This window comes from Hyposmocoma kahamanoa, unplaced genomic scaffold (genome assembly GCF_003589595.1).
Source record: "Hyposmocoma kahamanoa isolate Upper Pololo Valley unplaced genomic scaffold, ASM358959v1 181, whole genome shotgun sequence".
NCBI lineage: Eukaryota > Metazoa > Arthropoda > Insecta > Lepidoptera > Cosmopterigidae > Hyposmocoma > Hyposmocoma kahamanoa.
In genome coordinates, this window is record NW_020653712.1 from 1,764,393 (window position 1) to 1,791,134 (window position 26,742).

At 38.5% G+C, this 26,742-nt stretch overlaps 1 protein-coding gene across 1 annotated transcript in view; it reads right to left on the reverse strand.

Moving 5' to 3' along the window:
- Positions 1-623: 623 nt before the first annotated feature.
- The window catches only part of LOC113226097 (exportin-7-B), a 65,503-nt gene continuing 39,384 nt past the window's right edge, over positions 624-26,742 (reverse strand). Inside the window, exons 14-24 of the mRNA XM_026458615.1 lie at positions 22,954-23,098; positions 21,426-21,594; positions 17,860-18,019; positions 17,361-17,551; positions 16,783-16,912; positions 14,954-15,035; positions 12,115-12,253; positions 11,506-11,583; positions 6,550-6,656; positions 2,181-2,395; positions 624-1,270 (exon numbers count right to left, since the gene is read on the reverse strand). Coding sequence (XP_026314400.1) covers positions 1,168-1,270; positions 2,181-2,395; positions 6,550-6,656; positions 11,506-11,583; positions 12,115-12,253; positions 14,954-15,035; positions 16,783-16,912; positions 17,361-17,551; positions 17,860-18,019; positions 21,426-21,594; positions 22,954-23,098 — 1,519 coding nt within the window. The 3' untranslated portion in view covers positions 624-1,167. The remainder of the gene's footprint in view (positions 1,271-2,180; positions 2,396-6,549; positions 6,657-11,505; positions 11,584-12,114; positions 12,254-14,953; positions 15,036-16,782; positions 16,913-17,360; positions 17,552-17,859; positions 18,020-21,425; positions 21,595-22,953; positions 23,099-26,742) is intronic.

A 26,742-nucleotide genomic window follows, 5' to 3' on the forward strand; every position in this document is an offset into this window, starting at 1 on the left:
TTCTTAGAATTTGGCTGCTGTTTGTTTGGAAGAAACTAATAACATTCATCTGATTAGCTTTCCTACATCTCAAAGGCCGCCTTTGCCCACATTAGTTTTAAGCTGTCTATGTACTGTTTTTGTTAACGTGTAGGAGCAATAAAATGTATATCTAGCTATCTAACATTTCAAAACAGATTCGTAAAAAATAGGAAAAAAAATTTTGACTTTGGCTCATAATATCTTCATACAGGAAAATATTAATAACGATAGGAAGAATACGTAGTTCTCATTTCCGTTAAGAGTCTTTTTACACCCTGTATAAAATTTCATAACAAAATTTACCTAAAATAAACTTAAATTTTTTTGTAGAACACTTTTTAGATATGCATTACGCGCGTTCATAAAAATAATTTTGGTGGTGGGCGCTAACTTTTGCTATAGCACAAAATTATCATTTATTTTTGTATGGCCGTAAATACCTGATGTATTATTAAGTAATTGAATAAAAGTTGTCGTGTATGATGTTAGTAATACATAGTTAGTACTTTGCATGTAACCCAGTATAATGTATAAATTCTGGCGGTACTTTGCAGAAATCCATATTAATATAAATGGAAGTAAATTACTTTGCTACGTCGCGAATGCAACCTCATCATGCAAAATAGCTGCGCTGTGTTGTTCTCGCACAACTGACGACCACCGACAGCCACACACCGATCTCGCCCATTTCATATTAATAAGTAACCAATTGTTGAATGACAACCGATCGCAGCGCACTAGTCCCGCCCATTTTCGGAAATAATCAACCTATTAATTTATCCAAGTTTTGCAAAACATTATGGTAAATTTCAAACCTCGGATTTGAATCCGGAAAAACACCTCAGAGGTGCGAGGCTGGATTCAAACCCACGGCTTCTGTTTGAGTCAAACTATTACACAGCCACGGCTTTTATATTTATATACTTCAAAATCACATGACATGACATGACATGATGACATGATCTATGTTGTGATTAAAATAATTTATTTATATCCAAATTTGAAGATGGACTTCTGCATAGCTTTAAAACCTGGCAACTTTGATATGAATCACTTTTAATACACACTTTAGTTCTATATAAGTGCAGGCCTCCATAAAATTTAAAAGCATATGTACACGAAACAACACAGCTTACAACCTTAAAATTACGAAGTCATCATGTCATTGACAGACGAACTTGTGTTCACCGATGTGCCTTTTAACAAATCGTTAATATCTCGTCTAAACATGGAGAGATTTTGTGTGAATCTGAAAGCAAAATATAGTTCGTTACTTGATTTTCCCTTGATGTCCCTCGTAATTTAATTGGATGATCTAAAGACGACGACTGTCGTTCTAACTGTTCCCATTATCGCGACAGCGGACAGTCTGTTGTCGTAACGATAAAAAAAATCGTGAACGACAGTTAATCATGTTGTTCTATGTGTGAACGTCATTTAAATATCGACGTTGAAAAGCGATCTTGTCGTATCTCGAAAAATAGGCCTTTACATCAGACTTTCAACTAATTCAAATTAAAGAGAAATAATTTTGTGAAATAGATTTTCGGCACTGGTGTAAAGGCCTATTTTCTATTTCTATATATAAACCACGACACTTTAAACAGCACGACTATCCGTTGTCACGACATAATGGGAACGCACCCTGAAGGCCAGTTTTCTTATTAAGAGGGAGCCGAGGAAAAGTTCCTAATTTTCGATTTAATTTTAGAGGGGTATATCCACTTTAAAGTTAAAAATAAAATATTGTATAAGTAACTACACGATATATTCAAGCATAGACACTAATCAGAAACATAAAACAATAAAGTTTCCTCGATAGATAAAAATCACGAAATTACCTCTAATTTTCACATTTTTTCGATTCATCCTCGAAATGCTACAGGTTATTAGGACAAAAATTAGATAATTAATTATATTTATGCATGATCGAGAACTGTCACTACCGATTTTTTTTTTAATCCCTTTAGTTTTAGAGTTATTCCGCTAAGACGAATTTTGGTACTTTTAATGCGCAAAATTCAACATCTCCTGTCGCATGCCACGCGAACTTCAGGCATATATTTGTGTCACAAATGTGGGCGCAGCCAACGTCAAGTCTATTTTGGCATGCTCCCTCTTAAAAAAGTTATTCAACCATAATTTGATTTAACAATTACCTATCCCTGTTTTTGGTGAGCAAGTTCGGTTCGATGCCAGCCATGAGTCCCGTGAACCACTGCGCCAGCTGCGGCTGCTTATCCCTCGGCTGCTGCGCGATCATCTCGCTGCGAATGCGAGAAAACTGCTCCTCGTTGAGCAGTATTAGCCCCAGCAGGGGGCGCGACATTGACCATTGGTTACAGCAGTCTTCGAACATTATTACGTTTAACACCTGAAATATAAGTTGGGTTTTTAATGATATGACGTCAAGTGACGAACAAGTCGTGTGCCAGGGCCCCAAGTACGCAAATTTTAAATAATCTCAGTTGTGTAGACAGTGTCAGAGGCAGGTTTTTATACGTTTGGTATTCTGCTAAATGTTAAGAGTAGTGACTTATCAAAGGCTAGCGCTAGGCATCGAGCTACTTATTCAACTGCGATCATTTTTTGAGATATCTTAAAAAACCATAACCCAGTTTTAGAATATTGCAATTGTTTAATGATATTTCAGCTATGCATCGTTTGGGTAATTTCCGATAAGTCGAATAATAGAAGAGAATTTTGTGCTCTATTTTTTGCTATTTGAAACGGTTATTTAACCATTTGTCACTTAGCCACGTTTTAGTTAAGGGATAGATAGATAGCTCTAATATTTTTTATTATTTTTTATTTTATTGTTTAAAAAAGTATACATAAATATTGTAAAGCACAGTTAAACCCACAGAAGAAAAAACAATGGAAGTGCCTTGAGCTTTGTTTACTATCAGAACCGACATCGCCAACTCACACGTTTTTAATTTGAAACACTACAAAATCTTGATGATGACTGGCCGTAGTTACAAATTCAAAAATAAATAACAAATTCTGGATTGTTAATATAATTTAAGCTTTACCCCGTTGACATATAGTTGAAGTTTAATACCGTCAACACCTATTATTGCAAGTTACTACGTTTTGACATCATATTGAAATTTTAATCAATGTGTGTCAAGATGTCACATCTAGCGGTTAATTGCTGAACGACGACGAATTAGAGTTATTAATTTAGTTCTCCAAAAAAGAAGCGAGCATATTGCATAAGCTTTACTTTCGTTTCTTGTAACAAAAAACATATTTCTATAAACAGAAAATTTATTAAAATGAGACTGGCCGATGATGTGAACTACCACCACGGGTAATATTTTCATTTGTGCAGTCCAAAACAGCACAATAACGCATTTTTCTACAATTTTAGAAAATTTACGCGAAATAATTGACACAACCAAAGCGTACAAAGCCAAAATGGAGAACTGAGCTCAAGTAGGTCTAACGAGGCCCACTGTTGGCACGCATGAGATGCTAACTAACCACTTCTACTGTATTTATTGTTCTGTGGTTAAACTCTACTTAGGTTTATGTCTACGCCATTCCATTCCTTCTGCTACGAACGAACTAACACAAAATATAAAATAAAAAAAATCTTAAAGTAGGTACACATTTTTTTATCTTTATTTGGAGGCATACAATTTGTACAATAAGCGAAGACGCGACAGCAAAGTACGCTGTTGCGGCTCTCCGTCCAACCATTTATTTAAATTTCGACATATGTATGCCTCCGAAGTTCCGTAATTATTGATATACAAGCAGTAGCTTAAAAAAGTGGAATAAATGATTATCTGACTTTGACTTTTTTCATAATACATTTCTTTTTTAAACTAATATATTATAAAAAAAATAACACAGTATATGCTCAATTGTGTTAGCTTATGTTATCATTATTATAATTCTAAAAATACTTTACTCTAGTGGATGAAAGTTGTCCAATAGAGCATTTATTAATAAACCATATCTTTTGAAAGGGAACGCGCGGGGTCAAGATCAAATCGCACGTCTCATGGAGGAATGACATAAGTGGAGTTACGTTAAAAAAGTTTATTGCTCCATTAGATACAGAAAAATATAACCCACTTCCTCTCCAATTCTTGAAACTTCAGCGACTAATATTGTAGATAGAGTTCAAGAATTAAAGAGGACGTGGGTTATATTTTTCTGTATCTGATGGAGTTATAAATATGTTTACGTAACTCCACTTATGCCATTCGCCATTGCGGAGGCTTCTAGAATGAAGTCCCCTTGCTTCATAGACATTTATTATCATTTTATGTTACAATGACTTTCATCGATATTAAGTACTGATTATTATTATTATTTTATTTTAATTATACCAATTATGAATTTGTTTACAATTTTTTCTAATTTTTTTTTTAGTTACTAATTATACATTCACCTCACAATGTTTTTGTTTTTGATGCATAGCAACGCGCTACCCTCGAAGGTGGTGGCTGAAAATCAGTGCCTTGCTGTTGAGCAAATTTTGCACTGAGTTACGACCTATTGGCTTGCTTTAGTATACACAAGCTGTTGATAATTAGGTTAGTATTACGTTTTTATGCTTTTTTTCTTCTTTTTAATTTTGATTTCTGTGTGTCTCTTTTAATCAATTTACTCTATTATATTGTTGTGTGTGTGATGCAAGACAATAAACGTTTTATCTATCTATCTATCTATTTATCTATCCATTCTTCCATAAGGGGTGCGAAATGTCATATAGAATCACGATCGATCCAATAACAATACCTAATAAGTTTAAGGTTTACAGTTTTTAGCAGTAATGAGACATTTATTATTATTATTTTATAATGTCAAGTGAAGGGACGAACAAGTCGTGCGCCTGATAATAAGCTACACGCTTGTCCATAACACTTGCAGTGCCACTCAGAGCTTTAAATCGCCAAGATCTGAGGGGCACTGCCACTGCGCCCGTCACCCTGAGACGTACGTTGACGGCAGTACTTCCCTGGACGAACTCTTTCACAAGAAGCCCTACTGCTACTAAAGAAAGATATTTTCGCTTTCAAACGTTTAAAATGTTTTATACCACTTTTTGTTACATTGGAGCGGAGAAATAGGTTTAAAATTATGAAATTGTTCGGTTTTATGTCAATTTCGATAATATTTGACAGTTTGCAGAAAGAAAAACAGCATTTTATTTTTTTTTAATTCTTATGTAAGGGGTCAAAATTCCGACCACAGGTATGACTCGCCATGCAGGCATCACTTGCCTCAAAGTAACGTTTTCTGTTGTTCATGCACAAACTTATTTAAATATTATACTAACTGTATGTTAGATAAGAATAGTCTTGTTACTGAAATCTGTTCCAATCCATTTTGAACTTAAAATATACAAAACGGTTTTGTTAAAATTTTAAAGCAATCATTAACAAATCGAATATGTAAACTTTCACGCGAATTTCGAAGATTTCGATATGATATTTGATCACTTTTTCCAAAAATATTCATTTTCATAACATCGTGAAATCGTATTTAAAAAATGGTAGGCCAAAAGTGAGGATATTTTTTATTTAATTAAATATATACGAATAGTCTATGGCTGCACAGTGTTGCATAGAAATAGCAGCTTGTGTATACAGCTTATGTAGACTGTATACTATACACTATAGAGTGCATCACACTCACTTTATACACTGCTTTATCTATACACATATTATAAGCTCTCTATGATGTGTTCTGGAACCGCATGTTACGGATGGCGAAATGGCGGCAAATAAAAACTTTTCTAGCGCATCTCACGCAACCGTAATTTTTATTTAATTCATAGACAAACTAGAGTCGCCCCCAACTATCATATCGTGCGATATCAAGTAGGTAACATGTGAAATTTGTCAAAATTGTTTGCTATTGACATTTCGTTTCGAATAAAACTTAATATCGATTCTCGACTGATATTAGAATTGAGGTCGAATGAAATTGTTTTATTTTTCGGAGATGTTCGAAATTTGAATGTCATAATAAAATCGAATTCGATGTTATTATGAAGCAATAATAACATTTTTACAGATAAGAAATTTGTTCTAACAAAACAGTTTACCTTCATACTGGTCGTAATTTGCGGTTTTTGAACACATCATAGAGTGTTTATGATATCTGTGTAGATAAAAAAACATTCGGTTCATTCAATGAAAGTTTTTGTAATGGATTAGTAAATCGAATATTTCAATCACAATTGAATGATTATCTAAGTGTAATGATTTTAAGGAGGACTTAAAATTAAGATTTTGCAAATATCAAATATGCTTTTATAGATTATGTAAGGAAAACCGCTAATCATTCAATTAATTAATCGATTTGTAGTAGGCAATACAATTTGGCCATCACTAAACAGTCTATGGTTGGGTCAGTGACTTGTTTGTTTACTTTTTGTTCAAAATGGATTGAAATGAAGTATAACCAATTTGGACCATTGTACTCTAAAAAAATGTGCAAAATGTTTTTAAACTGTTTTCTAAGAGACCCATGTCCAGAGTAGTGAGACGTAGATGAACTTACAGTGGCAAGCAACTGTTGCATGATCTCCGGCCGCCGTTGAAGCACCTCGATGAACATGTTGCTGGTCTCGGGAGGTGGCTGGCGCGGGTTGCCCACTTTATTGCTTGCTGAAAAAAAATTTAAGATATTAAAAACAGTTCGTCTGAAAGGAGAACAACCCAATCCCGTTTATAAAACTGTAGACCGTCGCAAGTTAATTAGTACGTATCATAGATTTTTGAAGTCGTTTTTTGGTTCGATCTTTGTATTAATAATTTTAACAAAGATACCGAACAAGTTAACCGCCTGGTGGTAAGGGACACACCTACCCATAACAGTTGCAGTGCCACTCAAAACTTTAATCGCAAAAAATCTGAGGGGCACTGCCACTGCGCCGGTCTGGCCTTACTGAAAACTATGAAATTATAATTATTAATACAAAGATAAATTAATAGTACGATATTATCTCCTGTATATTATATTTTTATTATATTATCTCCGGTATATTATCTCCTGTGTCAAGTTCCGTATAGTGGCGAACTAGGGGATGGATCCGGGTTTGCGCACTTTCCGGTAACCGATTTCAATAAAACTTGGCAAATACTCGTAGATGTAATTCCACGTACTTTTTTTAGTACTGTGTACTGAGATTATTACTTTTTCATTACGGTATACCTACATCCATACGATCACGCTGTTATTCCAAAGGGGTATTAAAGATTACCTGGAGTTTTTAACCAACCTCAAAAAAGTAGCAAGTCCTCAATTTACTACTTTTTTGTGTATGTTACACGATTATTCCAACATTGTTAACCGATTTCAATGATTCTTTTTTTATTGGAAAGGGGGTACCTCATTAGTCTCATTCAAATTTGAAGAAAATGTTCCACCTCTAAGGGCGGCAAATTAGGGGACGAATCCGGTTTATTGGATTTCACTCACTTTCCGTTAACCGATTTCAGTAAAGCTTGGCAAATAGACGTTTTTTTCTTATAAAAAAGTTATAGGTAATTATTATGAGTGAAAGCTGTATAAGCAGTGGTAGACTAATGTTTTGGCATACCGCCTCCCAAGTAGAGGTCGTGGGTACGTATCTGGGCTCGCACATCTAAGTTTCCCAGAATTTATCTGCGAAATTTATCGTAGTAATAAAAGTAATAGAACACTTAGCCGTAACCGTAGCGCCATCTATGAGAAATCTATGAAAGTATTTTGTCAACCAGTTAGGTAACTTTCCAGCTACCAACAATGGGCAGAGATGTCGCTATTAACTGTATTTTTGAAAATTTTATTGAATTGATATTCAATTATTTTTTTGTGAAATTACTCCACTAGTTTGTTATAATTATTAATACAAAGATACTGCCCGATCGATTAAATATGAAATGTATTCTTCCCTTTTAAATATATTTGGCCAGCAGGAAATTTTAGATGTCTGACCGTTTCTGAAAACCTATACTTTTTGAGTTCATACACTTTTTTATACCATCAAGTGACGGAACGAACAAGTCGTGCGCCTGATGGTAAGCTACACGCCTGTCCATAACAGTTGCAGTGCCACTCAGAGCTTTAAATCGCAAATATCCTGGGGGCGCGTTCCCATATCACGACTATCTGTCGTGGCTGTCTCGTGGACGATTATTTTATCGTTGAACGACGATCGTGTCTAGCTGTTCCCACTAGATCGTGACGACAATTTATCGTTTCACGGCAGCCGCCTTGTCGTTTGCACGACAGAGTCGTTTGATGCACTGCAATTGCTTCTTCAAGTTTCTGCAAGTGTTTTTTTTTCTACTATTATTACAGGCCAATTTCACTAGCAACTACTGTAGCTAAGGTGCTGGACAGTTTGCTTGACAAACAGTTGGACAAGCACATCCACCTGCATGACGCTCAGTTTGGATTCAGGCCGGGTTTATCAACTGAAAGTGCTATACTCTGTCTCAAGCAAACTGTTCAGTATTACACTGCTAGAAAAACACCAGTTTACGCCTGTTTTTTGGACCTGTCCAGAGCCTTTGACCTGGTTTCTTATGACAAGCTGTGGCAAAAGCTGAAATCCGAAACTGAACTCCCTCATGAGATTGTGTCAATTTTTAGGTATTGGTATAATCACCAGCGGAATAGGGTGAGATGGGCAGGGGAGTTCTCGGATGCGTATGGGTTGGAGTGTGGGGTGAGGCAGGGGGGGTTGAGCTCGCCCCGTCTCTTCAACCTGTACATGAACGAGCTCATCGTTCGGCTCGCCAGCGCCAATGTCGGTTGCTCAATAGACGGAGTGTGCGTGAATAACATCAGTTACGCCGACGATATGGTGCTGCTGAGTCCATCGGTGAGTGCTCTGAGAAAACTTCTGCGCATTTGTGTGTCGTACGCGGAGGCCCATGGGCTCAGATACAATTCAAAAAAAAGTGAATGTATGATTTTTAAAGCTGGTACCAAATGCTACTCTTCTGTACCCATTACTCTTTGTGGCACTGCCCTGAATATGGTACGTAAATTTAAATATTTGGGCCACTGGGTCACCGACGACTTGTGTGATTGCGAGGACATTAATAGGGAGCGTAGGGCGCTGTCCGTCCGCTGCAACATGTTGGCCCGTAGGTTTGCTCGCTGTACAAAACAAGTAAAGCTGACGCTCTTTAGGGCATATTGTCAGAGCTTTTACGCGTGCGGTCTATGGACTAACTTTACGCAGCGGGCGTACAGTGCATTGCGTGTACAGTACAACGATGCGCTCAGAGTTCTGTTGAAAATGCCGAGATTTTGTAGCGCCTCCGCCATGTTTGCGGAAGCTCACATTGATGACTTCTACGCTATAATACGCAAACGGAGCGCTTCACTACTGTTTCGCTTCCGGGCCAGCACCAACGGAATTCTGAGCGCTCTGTCCGAGCGCTGGGATTCGCCTATGACGTGCAGGTGGTTGCAGCTGCATGCCAGTGCATCCCGCTTTAGTAAGTAAGTAAATAGTAATTTCCATTTTCATTATTAATACTTTGAATTTTAGTTTATTTTTATTTTTGTTTTATATATTTAATTTTAGAAATTCTTATTTTCATTGTTTCAATTTTAATTATTAGTAATTGTTTCAATTTTAATTATTAGTAATCAATTTTAAAAGTTTATTGTATTTTTTAGCCTTAATTTACAAAATGTTTTCACTAATTTATTGTACTTAATTAAAAAAATTTGAATAGTAATTAATTTAAACTGCCTCTGTGGCCGAACGGTTACCATGCCGGACAGCCATGCAGACGTCTCAGGTTCGATTCCCGGGCCGGGAGAAATATTTGTATGGCCTACATTTATTTGTCTCGTGAGTTTGGGTGTAATTTGTAATTGTCTATTTGTGTGTCCATGGCACCCGCGACACAGGGTTTCCCTAGTGCGGGGCTATGTCGAGTGTGTGCGTTATTATTATTATTATTATTATTGTATTTGCTGTAATTTATAAATATGGGTCAAATTGCCTGAAATAAATGATTATTATTATTATTATTATTATTATGCTTTACCGAAGAAAATAAAGTTTTGTGTACATCCAATTTTATCAAAAAGAATTCCATTAGGATTATGTCAAACGTTTATAGAGAACTGAAACGTGATGAGAGAAAATTTTGGGACTATTTAAAAATTTCGTATCTTGTAATAATATGTGTAATTAAATTTCAACAAAACCTAATTCACAACAAATATTTAGTCGTAAGAATTAAACCCGGCGTTAACAAAGCGCCGGGTTAATACCCGGGCCCATCTCTGGCTAGGATCCAACGCTAGTGCAAAGCGAGCCGAGGGCGCGGGGTACGAGAGGGGAGAGTGGGGAGCAGAACACGTGCAGACAAAGATAAATAAATCGTGACGACAATAGTAGCTGCGACTATCGGTCGTCATATTTTTTATCGTGACGTTTTATTTATCGTCAAACGACTGCCGTTCTAACTGATCCCATAATCACGACAGTCTGTCGTCGTCTGTCTCGTGAGCAGCTAGCACGTCTTAAAGCAGTCTAGTTGAGGGCCTGAAGCGAGGAGACACGCGGGCCACGTGAGTTGCCCTTTAAGTTGGAAGCTATGTCCGGACATTGTCGCAGGACACTACGACTGGCATCTCCGGTACTAGCCCGCAGAGCTAGTAGAGGAAAGCATAGATATCCTCCGGTCCCTCCAGCCGCTTAGGTTATTGGGAACTGGAGAGACGTCGTTTTTCGGCGTCGGGAAGTGAGCGTGTCTTACAGCTCCGCCACCAGTGAGGAGATTTGGTAGTGGACTCAGAGTCGACAGCTTAGCAGTGGCAACCGCTAGTTGTGCAATGCGCAACGGGAAGTGAGCGTGCCTACAGCTCCGGTACCTATATGGAAAATAGGAAGGGTACTGTACGTGCACCCGAGGAGGCTCACCCGAGACACTAGCCTCTCGAAGAACCGGATGAAGTCAAGTGACAGAGGTCTGTGACTACCCTGTACACTGGCTCATGTTAGGTCAGAACCTGAACTTGCAAGGTTTCTGTGCGCGCACAGGTCATAGTGCCCTTCTCGTATGCCCTAAGGGTAGATAGGGAGAGTCATTATAATCAAAACTAACGTAGAAAGATATGGAGCTAGTCTGTCGTCGTAACGACAAAAAAGAAATCGTGAACGACAGTTAATCGTGTCGTTTTATATGTGAACAACTTCATTTAAATATACAAGTCACGACACTGTACTGTCACGACATACTGGGAACGAGCCCTGAGGGGCACTACCACTGCGCCCGTCACCCTGAGACGTAATTTAGCAAGTCCCAACGGCCTGTAATTTCACCAGCACCCTTACCCTTCAAAACCGGAACTCAGTACTGCTGACATTACTGCTTGGCGGCAGAAATAGGTAAAGTGGCAGTACTGTTCTGGACGAACTCTTTCACAAGAAGCTCTACTGCTACTTATTCTATGTATAATGCGATATGTTACAAGAAAAAAAACCCAATGATAACTTACATTTCTGTACTAATTGCTTAAATAGATAAGTGACTATATGGTCCAGTGTGGCGCAGCAGCCAGTACATACACTCGTATCTGAAATTAAAGTATAATATATAACGACGCGGTATTAATATAGTTCATTTCGGATAACCAATAGTCGGTAAAAGGTGTTCCACATAATATATAGCATCATGAATATAACAAGAATACGTAAATTTGTGTGGAATCTAGAGCCATGTCGTCTTTCCATACGTCTTTTATCTAACACGTAGTCTTCAATTTTGTAATATGACTTTTCAATCAAATTATTTTTAATGTAGTTTTTAAACTTAGGAAATGATAATCTTAATATACTAAATCGTATTGTAAAAACGTATACAGTTCGCCATAAAAGAGACCAAACTCATGGTACTACGATTTCGTTTAACCAAGGTATTGGTTAAAAAATCGTGATTTCGTTTAACCAAGGTATTGGTTAAAAAATCGTGGTGAGTTTGGATTTAGCTCTGAGGTTAATATTATGGATATCTTTTTTCTTTTTGAAATATATGTATATATTTTTACGGGCATATAAAATATAAAATTAACAAGAACGATACGTTAAAGAAACGATTATACACTAACCTAAAGCAGTAAGTCCTTCAGATATAGAGCATAAAATATAAAGAGTGGCTTCCGGCTGTAGATTAGCAAGGAATGGCATGTGGTCTTGAGCAAGCCGTTCTAATAAGACGTAGTACGTTTGTGATAGCTTCGGATAATCCTGAAAAGGAATTCATTGGTGGGTATAGTACATTATTATAGAGGCCGGGAAGTAAGGGATTGCTGGTTGAGTTACAAGGTATTAATACGAGTCAAGCAATCCCCGTTTCCGCCGAGGCTTACATAGTTATTTTCTCAAACAATGTGCGGAAAAATGTCAATAAAAATTAAAAGTAATATTTGACATATTATATATTTTTTTAAAGTTTATGGCCTGGTTACAAGATCTTTAGGCCAAGTCCTATTTTAATGAGAATTCTTGATTTAAGAGAATATTTGACATAGTATTTGCTCTTCTCACTAGAACTTATTTTCGCGATGAAAAATGATTACAAAAATATACCCATGCACTTTAGTCATTGAGTTAATGTACTTGATGACACACGTGGCAGTTGGCAGTATGAGTTTTCCTTTTGCCTGCTTACATAGTTAATCTAGTAGGTATATTTAAAAGTTTAAAGAAGTGGACAGTAATGGATTTTCATGCATACTTTGCAGGCCTTGACCGGAAAGAAGTCACACGGTCCATTAATGACAAACTTTCCATGTTCGTTTTTTTGAAAGTAATGCTAATTATTTCCGAACGTGTTTGAGAAATTTTTTTACGATATCAAGTGAGGGGACGATCAAGTCGTGGGATACGCCTAGGCCCCAATTCTATTAATTTTGAATCATCTCAGTTGTGTGTCGGTAGGGTGTCAATAGCTGGATTTTGTACGTTTAGTATTCTGCTAAAAGTTAAAAGCAGTCACGTGCCAGTGGAATCCATCCAAATACTATTTAACTGACATTGCAATTTTTTGGTATTCTGCTCTTCAATGGCGATTGGATGACTCGTCGTATCGTTTCTACACACGAACTGTGTACACTGCCTCTCCGCCGGACAGGAAAAAATCTTGTCTACCCCCGACACGACGCGCTCTGCCGCTATTGTATGAAGTAGGTTGAGGTGAGTGTCAGTAAACGAACGTTTGCGCGTGGACGGGTGTTGCTTAGTAGTCACCATATACAACAACATATTTTCTTCCCACAGTCGGTAGTAAAACGACAGTTACCAGCGACTCATAATGCACTGACACATTTTACCATACACACGTCTACTGTACGAAAGCATTCATATCGTGTACATACTCATCATTTTCTCGTCTGCAACAGACACGACTTGTTTTCCTGGCTAGATCCGACAAAGTTCTTGTCGTGTGCAAGAAAGACCATTCTCATCTTTAAAACAAACACAAACTTTCGTAAATTTTTGTGCCCACTCCCGCAAGATTCATAGTATTTGACTGTTGGTTCTGGTTTCGGTGTTCATAGTACAGCGAATTCGGTAGCAACTGCTGTAGTTGTCTGACACATTATTGGTATATATTTCGTTTCAATCCATTTTGAACAACATGTAAACAAACAAGTAACTCACTTGACCATAGACGGTTTAGTGATGGCCAATTGTAATGCCAACTACAAATCGATTAATTTCGAATCGATTTGTTTTATTGAGTCATACTAGCTGTTTTCCCTATATAACCTATAAAAGCATATTTATATTTCCAAAATCTTAATTTCAAATCCTCCTTCGAATCTTTACACTTCGATATTCGTTTAATTGTGATTAAATTTTCAATTCACTAATCCTTTACAAAAACTTTAATTGAATAAACCGAATGAGTTATTTCCTTACAGCCCTATGCAACCATAGACTATTCACTCACATTTTTCAAATAAGATTTTAATTGCGATCTAAATTTTCAAATTACTAATCGATTACAAAAACTTCAACTGAATGAACCGAGTGTTTTTTTCCGTACAGCACTATGCAACCATAGACTAGGCATAGATGTATAGATGTAAAATAACCTCACTTTTGGACTACCATTTTTAAAATACAATTTTCCGATGCTATTCAAATGAATATCGTTGGGAAAAGTGATGAGATATCAAGTCGAAATCTTCGAAATATACGTGAAAGTGTTAATTATTCGATTTATTGAGTGACAGCTTTAGAATTTTAACCAAACAGTTTTGTTTACTTGTTACGAACGGTCGTCCGAGTGTGGCCGGTCAGAGCAATATGAGTAGAATTACGAGAATAATTCAGGGGCTCTTCTTGGCCAGATGGCACCCGCGGCGCATTGATAGGGTCGGTACGGTGTGGGAGACGCGTTTCGGCATAATTATATATATGACAATTTCGTAGAATTTTTTTTTTTTTTTTTTTTAATAACGCACACACTCAACATAGCCCCGCACTAGGGAAACCCTGTGTCGCGGGTGCCATGGACACACACATAGACAACCACAAATTACACCCAAACTCACGAGAGAAATAATTGTAGGCCATACAACTATTTCTCCCGGCCCGGGAATCGAACCTGGAACCTCTGCGTGGCAGTCCGGCATGGTAACCGTTCGGCCACTGAGGCAGTTTTAAATTTGCCTAAAGTTTTAAATTTGTAAAATTGTGCCTTTCCTATTTTTGACTTGTCAGATTACGGAACTAAGTCAGATAAGACATAGATCACGATTGTTAGGATAAGGTTTCAATCAAGAATAGAATTGAACACAGTCCACTTAAGTATAAGAAGCTTCATTAAACCGAAGATTACGAGGTTGAGTTGAGTTTGACGGTTTTAACCGGAATGCAACATTACTTTTTGTTTAAAATGGATTGGAATAGTAACTTAAAACTATAAAATTAACTCACCAGTAAATCGTTCTGCGGTATACTTAACAATAACTTGACAAACATGTTTAACGCGTTGTCTAGAGCCTCATCGCCGTATAACCTGAAACGAGAGTTATATTTAACCATGGAAAATAACCTTGAGATCTTTAACCAAAAATAGTATACGTGTACTATTTAGTTCAATTGATATTTAAAAAATCATTGTTATATGTAAGTACCTATTGAATATAACGGTTTTCTTGTAAAATTTCAAGGTAAGTTTGCGTATTTTTTTCCTATTGTCAAAATATTTAGGAGTCCTGTGTTCACACCGTATACTAATCAGTGTATATCATTCATTTTACTATATATTTATGCCAAAGTGATTGATTCAACACCTTCACTGTTATCCAGAATCAACCAAAGCCATTTGAGATTGTAAAGACTCTTAAATGTTGTGTAAAATTACAAATAACATTTTTAAGGTTTGTTTTGCTTTTCTTTTAATTTTCTTTAACCCCGATGTCCTAGGATTTTTTAGATACAAAAGCGCATTGCGTGTATTAGAGAATCGTGACATTATTTCGTTTTAATTATTAATACAAAGATCGAACACTCAGAAAAAATTCCTTCGATCCGGCCGTATTCGAACCGACGTCTTCTAGCATACCGTGCCAGACGCTATACCAACTAATCCACGGAACGAAGCAGCGGACCTTACGAATTTTTCTATGTGCTTGTTGTCGTGTCTTTGTATTTGGTTTTGTTAGAAAATTACGTTGTTTCAATAAGAATTATGTTTTATCGAAAGAAGAAATAAAACAAAGGTTATTAACGGAACGCTGATGAGCGACCGCCATTGCGAAAAACATTTTTGACTGTTTTTTTAACCATAATAATCGGTAAAATGAGCGCCATCTAGTTGATTTGTTTGTTATCACAACAAACTAGAGCAGCTTTGATAAATTGCAGCTTGGCAATGTAAAACAACACCGACAGAGAACTAAGGTCACCGACATAGCTCGTGCAGCAAACTGAAGTGGTAGTGGGCTGGCCATATCTGCCGAAAAACCGATAACCGATGGGGAAAACGAGTTCTAGAGTGGAGACCGCGACTCGGCAAACGCAGTGTAGGACGCCCTCCGGACAGGTGGAGTGACGACCTGCGAAAATTTGCTGGCGGGAAATGGATGCGACAAGCTGAGGACTGGACGAAATGGCGCACATTGGGGAAGGCAATGGACTGCGATAGGCTGATTATGAATATAAAACAAATTAGTTACAGAAATAGCTATCTATTACTCGTTGCCACAACGGGTACCATTAAGTATAATACCCGACTACGTTGTCTTGTATTGCGATAAGTAGTTCGCTTGTACATGTAGAGATAAAATTATCCCTGTGACATTTGGGTTTGTCATTTCTCGGATTCCGAACTGGGGGTCTACTTTCGATCTCCGTCCGACATCCGTCCGAAACAATTGCTGTCAAATAAGTAATATTCGACAAAATTAAAAGACAAGTAGCAAGTATGAAGCGTCATTCGCATCACGCGGCTTTTCATTTGGTCAAGTATTGCTTATTTGGCAGTAATTGTTTCGGACGGAGATCGAGAGTAGACCTGTGTAGTTTTTTTTCTATACTTCAAGCCTATTTGAAATAATTCTGATTTTTCGAGCATTAAAACTTTTGCTTAAACTTAACGTATAAGAGAAGTCAGTGCTATTAAAAACCTTTATTACCGCCTGGACGGTAACGTAATGAAGCCCGTGGGCGTAATTCAGCACATTACAGCCGACTGCCTGCATGTTATTTCACTATTTACGAGCAAGTGCGATAAAATGATATTTGAGTTAGAAGTTTCTCACCTAAATACTCCGAAATTAGCGTAGTTACCGCAGAGCGCCGCCTTCAGTATGGAAAAGCAGAGAGATATGCCTTTTAGTTTCATTGCGTACATTTGTTTCTTGCTTACGTCTATTGTTAATATCCGGCTGCCTGTAATGAAAATCATAGTTAAATTTGTAGGTAAAACTGTTTTTGAATATGTAGAAAATAAAATTATAGTCTTTTTTGAAGATGGAGTCAATTTTTTTTATAGCCCCGCACTAGAGAAATCCTGTATCGCGGGTGCCATGGACACACACATAGACAACCACAAATTACACCCAAACTGACGAGAGAAATAAATGTAGGCCACACAAATATTTCTCCCGGCCTGGGAATCGAATCGGACCGTTCGAATGGTAACCGTTTGTCAATGACACAACAAACTGGTCCGAAGGACACTTTTGTGCAATGAACTTCATTGCACAAAATTGCCTTAGGACCAGTTTTGCCATTGATTTACACCATATTATACCGATTTGGTTAGAGTATACCAACCTATACCTACCACTCGTACACATGGGTTCAGCAGTGCATCCTACTAACTGTAAAAACTTACCATAAGCACATATGATGTTGGACAGCTCTCGGAACAGCAGTATTCCATTAGGTGACGATACGTCAAAGTGTAATCTTTGATTTCTGTTCTGCGCCAACTCGGTAGTCAGCTTGAGGACTGGAGTGGTCACAGCGGGCTCGTTGAACCACAGTTCGACTCCACGGAGTAGAACTTTCGTGTAGCAAGGATAACTGTGAACAGTATTACCACTTTAATTGAACGTAGTTATACAAAAAGGATCCAATACACATCCAGTCACTTTTGACATATCGACTGTGAGCTGGCAACCGGTACTTTCTCAATTTTGATAACTTTACAGGTTTTATTTTCAAGACTTATAATGTCATGTAACTCCGGGGATATTTATTTATGTTTATATGTTGGATTTTTTGCCAATCTAAGAGGTTAGACTTTGTTAACTGTTTGGTACATATAACTCATTTTTTGATAATTTTCGACCGCCGCATTCGAGCCGAGGCATTCAAGAGATGATACTTACATCCAATCAAAAAGCATCATGTATGTAGTTTTTGCATTGAACGCGAAGGCTAAACCCCGTAGGTCCCTTGCGAGGCCTATGAGGGTCTTTTTCGCCTCTTCCGACGCGAAGATCGGACTCTCCGGAGGGCCGAGGAGACCGATAATGCTTTCGAACGCCGCTGAAAAGGAAAAAGAGACATACAGGGTTAAGTCATAAACAACAACTTGTGTTTCATTATTTTTTGTAAAACATAATAAATTTTTAAGTTTTTGTTGTAATATCTGACATTTTTTAACTTGTATTTTATTATATATTATTAATAAGTTGTTTAGCAAAGCCTCCTACGTGTTTTCTTTTGCTACTGCATAGTGTTTTCACCGTTTAGAGGTGAGATGAGACCACCTTTTGTAAACCATATCGACTGTGATCTGGCAACCGATACTATCTCAATTTTGACAACTTTACAGCATGAATAAAAATCATTTATATAGCCTCTGGTTTATTAAATAAAAATATGTAGTATACATACATAAATGTGTAATAAAAATATTTAAAAACTACGTATTTTTATTTAATAAACCAGATGCTACATAAATGACCCAAACAATTTTTCTCTTCATCCTGTAAAGTAGTCAAAATTGAGATGGTACCGATTGCCAGTTCACAGTCGATATTTTAAGCAAATAAATATCATTAATTCATTCATTCTTTAAAATGTGCTATAGTAAAAAATAGTATTTGGCACTTAAGCATCTTTACCATTCACCTACAGATGTTATAATCATATCCATCTATAATTTGTCTTTTTTGAAGACGGAGTAAAATGACAGCTCAGTTGCGCAAAAGTGTTGCCCGCGTGCGAGCAGCTTGTGGTTGTAGTCGATAACTTTATGGTTCTTCCACGTTTATGGAATAAACAAAAGCCGAACTTGTTTCATTTGAATCAACCGCGACCCGTTATTCATCCAATTACTGAGCACAAGTTCATTTGAATTGTCAATTTTTGTAAGTACATACATACATACATACACTGTATTTAGAACTATTTGTGAAATATACAAAGAGGAGACATATTTTAAAGTTATTCATTTTAATTCAATATACGTAGGGCGCACTATAAGTTTCCGGAACTGGCCACTTACATAAACAATATTTAAAAAGTAATTACAACATTTGAAAATGGAACTCTTTGGCTATAGAATACAGTGTTGTTTCATCTGACTGTCACTTGTTTTTATATTGTGGCGTCATTTTAGAAATTGGTTGTCTACATCAGCATGGATTTAACTTGTGACAATTTTCGTAGTATGATTTTCTATGACTTTCAAGTGTAAATTAACAGCTCAGCGGAGCTTCGCTTGGCTTCAGACTGCTTTTAGCGATGAAGCACCATGCAAGACGACTATTTATAGCCAGTCTGCAGAGTTCAACGCGGTCGTGAGAATCTCAGTGACGAATTTCGTGATGGTCGCCCGTCCACTGCTGTGAACAACAAAAGCATCGATGCTGTGCACCGTATGATAAAAACAGACAGGCATGTGACACACCACGAGATTCGAGCATCTTGAGGCATAGGCATGAGTCAAATCCAATCAATACTACACAAACATTTGTGTGTGAAAAAGCTGTGCTCTCGGTGGATCTCACACAATTTGACTGAGGCTCAAAAAACGGATCGCGTCACTTGGTGCAATACCGTGCATACCAGATTCAACTAAGGGGCGTCAAATATGGTATGGGACATAGTAACAGGTGACGAAACATGGATTTATAGTTACGATCCCAAAACAAAGCAGCAATCGAGCGTATGGGTCTTTCGAGATGAGCCGTAATCAACCAAAGTGGCGCGCGTGCAAAGTGCCTCTAAGCGGATGATAGCATTTTTTTTAAACAAAACTGGACACGTGGCTACTGTTGCTTTGGAGAATCGTTGTATCGTGAATTGTGATTGGTACACGACCATTTGTTTGCCGGAAGTTATTAACAAATTCCGTAAAAATAACAGTAAACGCCGTATCATCTTGCACCACGATAATGCCAGTTCTCACACGGCCAGACAGAAAAATGAATTTTTGAAGGTGAACAACGTTGACCTTATGAGCCATCCCGCGTACAGTCCCGACCTGGCACCTTGTGACTTTTATTTATTTCCAAAAATTAAGAACCAGTTACGCGGTCAACGATTTTCACCACCTGAAAAGGCTGTCGAAGAGTATGAAAAATATGTCTCAGAGATTGTCACGCGATAAATGTTTTCAAAATTGGTTCATTCGTATGAAAAAGTGCATTAACGCTAACGGAGAATATTTTGAGAAACAATAAATTCATTTCTGACCATTTGTAGTATTTTTTTCTTATTCATTCCGGAAACTTATAGTGTGCCCCACGTAATACAGAAACTTAATAATTAATCTACACGACTCGCACTTGTCGGCGACGTGTGGTAAATATTTACTGTGTTAAATATTTTTAATTTTGTACGAAAGCCAAATATGATCAATTATTAAAAGTCACTCCAGTGTAATTTTCTTACAATAAATAGAAATTATTTGAGATTCGCAAAGTGCATATGCGGATCCGGCCTTTCAGAGCCCTATTTACTCACTTTTTACAAATACTTGGGTATTTTTTTAATTTAAAATGGAAGTACTTATAAGTGGTACTAGTTACCACATCACTATTTTCTAGGCAAGGTTCATCAAGAAAAAGTGGCGGGCTTTTGAAGTTACAACTAGTCTTTACAAACATTATTTTTATTATATAGATTTTAAGACTTTCGTGGTTATTCACTAAATGATTATCACTAGTAACAGGTTTCTTACCACGGTATAACTTCTTTTTATTTTCCCGATATTTCGGAACGGTTGCACGCTCCATGGCACGCATTATTTTTATTGTAAGTATATTATGAAGAAAAAACGTAGAAAGAAATAGTGATGAACAAAATTACAACTATATTCCTTATTTTAAACAAAATTACGAAAAAATTTAATTCCACCAATTACGAATTCAAAGTTTTTGTTCAAAGTGATAGAAGATAGTGTAATTTAAGTGAAAGTAAAACATAAATACTGACTCAAGCCGCTTAAAAGACTACGTAAAAACCCCAAATAAGTGAACTACGTTACTTAAGAGAAATTGAAAACATAATGTATTAGTTATTATTCGTTTAATTATCAGGATACTCTGTAATATTTTCCATAGTGGTTACTATGGTAAATATTACTATTTTTATTGTAACATTTTCCATAGTGGTTACTATGGAAAATATTACAGAGTACCCTGATAATTATTATTATTAATACTTAATAAATTATTATTAACGGGAATCATAATTAGTAATAATAATAATTATGATTCCCGGCCTGGGAATCGAACCCAGGACCTCTGCATGGCAGTCCGGCATGGTAACCGTTCGGCCACGGAGGTAGTTTAATAAAATGGCGGAATAAAATCCGCGTGAACTCCGCAGAAGCCAACCGTGCGTTCATTGTAGGTGACTGTTGACTAAATCAAATACTAGATTCAGAGCACTGCGTATTCTACGCTGCGGAATAATAATAATAATAAATTACTAAACTCACCTGTAAGTGGCATCATAAAAGCGTGAAACTTTTCCTCATCTTCCCCCAGTTCCACCATGAGTAACCTTCCTAAAGCAGTGTAAAGCATAGTGCGACATCGCATCTCTTCCGTTCGTGTGCTGGACATATCTCCTACGCCTGTGATGCCGAGGAAGGGGAAGTGCTCTGCCTGAAACCGTATTGAGTACTTGAAGACTTTTTTTTAAGACAAAGTGACGGGACGAATAAGTCGTGCGCATGGTAAGAAACATGCCTAGACATAACATTTAGGGAGCATTCCAATTACGTCGTGACGACAGATAGTCGTGCAGTGTAAAGTGTCGTTGTTTGTATATTTAAATAAAGTTCACATGCTGTACAACACGATTAACTGTCGTTCACGACTTTTTTCACGTTACGACGACAGACTGTCAAGATATAACGTCACGATAAAAAAAGGCTATTATTCAACACTACAACGATACATAAAAACTTAAAATAGTGGCTTAACACCTAAATCTGTGTTGAAGAAAAGGTAACAGCCTCAGCAATTTGCTGGTTTTCAGGCTTCACTTTGTATATAATGTAAAGTACAAGTCTAGAATGTGACGACAGATAATCGCAGCTACTATTGTCATTTTATTTATCGTTGTCCGCACATGTTCTGCTCCCTACTCTTCTCTCTCCCATCCCATCTCGTCATTCATCTTCATCCATTTCCATTTCATAAGGGATCGAACACACATTACTGACTTCCAAACGAACATAGAAAGGCGACTGCTGTACATCAAACGATTCTATCGTGCAAAGGACAAGGCGGCTGCCGTGAAATAAATAATTAACATTATTAATACAATGATCTAACATTTAGAAAAAATTCGATCCGGCCGGATTCGAACCGACGTCTTCTAGCATACTGTGCCAGACGCTATACCGACTAAGCCACAGATCAAACCGGCGGACCTTAAATTGGATTTTCAATGACTTTTAGCCGTAGCGCCATCTATGAGAAATCCATGAAAGTATTTCGTCACTCAGTTAGATACCTTTACAGCTACCAGCCCCGGCTAACTTAACTTATTCAATTTTTTATTGAATTTGCATTCAGTTATTTATTATGTGAGATTACTCCACTAGTTTGTTATAATATACATATAATGGCTTAGTTGGTATAGCGTCTGACACGGTATGCTAGAAGACGTGTCGGTTCGAACCCGGCCGGATCGAAGGAATTTTTTCTGAGTGTTCGATCTTTGCATTAATAATTATAACAAACTAGCGGAGTAATTTCACATAAAGAATATTTGAATATCAATTCAATAAAAAAATAAATAAATTATCGTCACGATCCAATAGGAACAGCCAGACACGACAGTCGTTCAATGATAAAAAAATGCACGACACAGTCAGGCTGGAAGGGCCTGTCGTCCAACGATAAATAAAACGTTACGACGTAATAGGAATGCTTACAGTGCCTCTCAGAGCTTTAAATCGTAAAGACCTGAGGGGCACCGCCACTGCGTCTGAAGGTCTTAAAAAGAATACATACCGTATGATGAGTGAGCATAAACTGCACCTCTTCCAACTTCACCAGTTTTCGTACGCAAGAATAGCCGCCACTCAGGTCGCTTAGCAGACCCAATGTTCGAGATATTATTTGTTCTGAGCCACCCCAGTACTTTAGATTTGTTATTCTGCAAAATATTAGTTACACAAAACTTACTCAATCACGACGACCTCCGTGACCGAGTGGTTCGCACACGGTTTTCACGGTGTCGCCATCTCTGAGGTCCCGGTTCGATTCCCGGCTGGGTTAATGGAGAAAAACTAACTTTTCTATATTGTCTCGGGTCTGGGTGTATGCGGTACCGTCGTTGTTTCCGATTTCCATAACACAAGTGTTTTAGCTACTTACTTTGGGATCAGAGCCATCTATATGATGTTCTCTAATATTTATTTATTATTAATATTATTTTAAAATGTTAACAAACAAGCCGTGCACCTGGTGGCAAACGAAACGCCTGTCTATAACAGTTCTAGTACCACTCAGAGAGACGTAAGTTGACAAGTCCCATATGCCCGTAATTTCACCAGCACCCTTAGCGAACACTTACAGGAGGAGGAAATTTTCGCGCGGCCGCAGCGCGGCGACCGCCCAGTTATCACGCCTTCATGTACATTAATGAATCTGAATTCTATTTACACATTTACACTCGTCGGAAGACTACAAACGCCACGTAGATCAAAAACAAGCCACTCGCCCGCGTGGCCGGCACGCTCATTTAAGTTAAAACGTAAATAGAGCGTATTTTGCCATGACAATTAGACGCACACGGTCGCTGGGCAATAAAATTCGTGTCGAATAACATTACTGCTTGGCGGGAGAAATAAGGTGGCAGTACTTCCCTGGACGGACTCTTTCACAAGGAGCTCTACAGCAAATTTACCAAAATAAGACCTTTTACTAACTAAAAGAATACATTTTAGAAAATATTTCTTAAAAACGAAATACCAAGTACATAATTTGTAAAACTGAATGGCCAGACACAAGTCTATCAGGAATGAGACCTGAATGCAAAAGGTATTACTAACATTTATTATTGATATTGCCTAAAATTCTGTTTAGTTATTTTAAAAAAATCATTACTAATTTTATTTAAATAATGAAGAGTTTTTCTAATTTTAATTTTAATAATGTATATGTTTTAGTAAAGTAAGGACGTAGTGCCCTCAGAATGTTGCAGTGCCCCCACGGGGAGTTACATGTTTTTTTTTTTTTTTTTTTTTTTTTTTTATTAAAAATGGACGAACTCTTGACCACTACCTAGCCCTAGAGCAAAGATGAGGTCTACGTTGGTACGAGCTCGCCCAGGAGATGCCTATTCAATCGCACCTTGAAAATATTCGGGTTGTATGTACTCGGAAAAATAGACGCAGGCAGGGAATTCCAGTCACGGGCTGTGCGCATTATAAAAGATGACGAAAAGCGCTTAGTACGACTTAAAGGAATATCAACCAGGTGAGGGTGATATCCCGCCGTTCGTCTAGATGTCCGATGGTAAAAGGGGGCGGATGGAATGAGCTGGTGGAGCTCATGGGCACACTCTCCGAAGTATAATCTGTAAAAAACCGACAGACCCGCGACCTTTCGCCGATGGGCTAAACTATGAAGTTTATATTCGAGCTCATCGTCGCCAATAAGCCTTCTGGCTCTGCGATCAATCGAGTCAAGAGCCTCTAGTTGGTATTTCGCTGAGCCATCCCACAGGTGACTGCAATACTCCATGCAAGACCGGACCTGCGCTTTATATAAGGTTAAAAGCTGTCCAGGCGAGAAGTATCGCTTCACCTTGTTAAGGATACCCAGCTTCTTGGCTGCAGTTTGTGCTTTAGACTCTATAGAAGCGCCAAAGTTGAGGTTTGCGCTTAATGTCATGCCAAGAAGCTCTAGGCGGTCGGTAACTGGGACAGATACACCCCGAAAAGTAGGAGTCAGATCAAATGGACTCCTTTTTGCGGAAAAAAGACAGGCCTGCGTTTTGGTGGCGTTGAAGCTGACCAGATTGTTGTCACCCCACTGGGCAACAAGACTTAAGGTCAGGTTCGTTCGCTCTACCATAGCCTCTCTCAGCGAACGAATATCTTCCCTGCCGTCTCTTGCGCTAGACAGATATCTCTCGGTAACTGTACTGTCATCTGCATACCCAACTATACCCGGGACCAATAGGTCATTGATGTGTAGCAGGAAAAGAGTCGCCGAGAGAACAGACCCTTGAGGAACTCCAGCATCAATAGCCATCAAGTCAGATGAGCAGCCTTCAATGACTACTCGAATCGACCGTTCCCCAAGGAAATCTGATATCCAGCTGCAAAAGTCGGCAGGGATGCCGTAAGCAGGAAGCTTGCTCAGCAAACTTGCATGCCAAACCCTGTCGAAGGCCTTTGAGATATCGAGCGATACGGCCAGTGCCTCACCGTGTTTCTCGATGGCCTCGCCCCAGCAATGCGTAACATACACGAGAAGATCCCCAGTTGATCGTCCCCGGCGGAAGCCATATTGACGATCACTGAGTAGGTCATTTATTTCAAGGTATGATAGCAGCTTACCGTTCAGAACTCTTTCCATAACCTTGCAGAATATGGAAGTTATGGCGATTGGTCTGTAATTACAGGGGTCGGCGCGGCTTCCCTTTTTAGGGACTGGTTGCACATTTGCAAGCTTCCATGATTTAGGCACTATTCTCGCTTTTAGTGAGAGGCGGTACAGACACGTCAGTACAGGAGTTAGCTCAGGCGCGCAAAGCCTCAGTACCCGTGCTGGTATACCATCAGGACCACTGGCCTTATTCACATCTAGACTTCGCAGAGCTCTACGAACCTCTTTTGCGTGGATTGTGACCTCCGGCATTGAAGTGTCACAACGAGGTAAATTTGGTGGATGTTTTGAGCCTGCATCTAGATGCGAATTGCTTGCAAACATTGCAGCAAATAAGTTTGCTTTATCCGTTGCAGAGTGAGCCAGTGATCCGTCAGGTTTCTGCATGGGAGGCAAGGTGGGACGGCAGAAGTTGGATTCAACTGCTTTGGACAGGGACCAGAACTGCTTGCTACCAGGAGGGTAGGATGCAAGCCTGGTCCCGATCCTGCTGATATGGTTGAATCTAGCCTTCCGGAATTCGCGTTTGCAGGACTTGGCGGCAGAATTAAAAGCTCTCTTTCTCGCGCGAACCCTCCGGGCTCGAACTTTGCGGTCGCGAGCTTGTACCCATGCTTGGTAAGCAGACTGCTTACGGGCCTCAGCACGTGCGCAGTCCACGTTATACCAAGGTCGGGCTTTGTGACCCAGTGGAATGTCGGAGAATGGAATAAAGTACTCCATTCCCTGCCGGATCACATCTGCAACCGCATCAGCAGAACACGAGGGATCACCCGAGGAAAAGCAGACTTGCCGCCAAGGATAAGACGCAAAGAAGTGCCGCATCTCATCCCAATCTGCTGACTCGTATCGCCATACTCTTCTTGTACCTCTTGAACAGTCATCAGGAGGAGAGTAAGTCGACACGGATTTCACCACACAGTGGTCGGATGTTCCCAGCGGTGCCGAGATCGAAACCGAGTGACCGTGTGGATCTGTTGTCAACAGAAGGTCCAAACAATTGGCTGCATGTCCGTCAACATCCGGTACCCGCGTTGCTTGGCTTACCAGCTGGGTGAGATTTAGCGATAATGCAAATTTGCGCGCCTCCCTCCCAGCATGGTCTGTTTTTACGTACGGAAACAGCCACTCACTATGGTGAGCATTAAAGTCCCCGAGAAAAATAAGCTCTGCTGAAGGGTA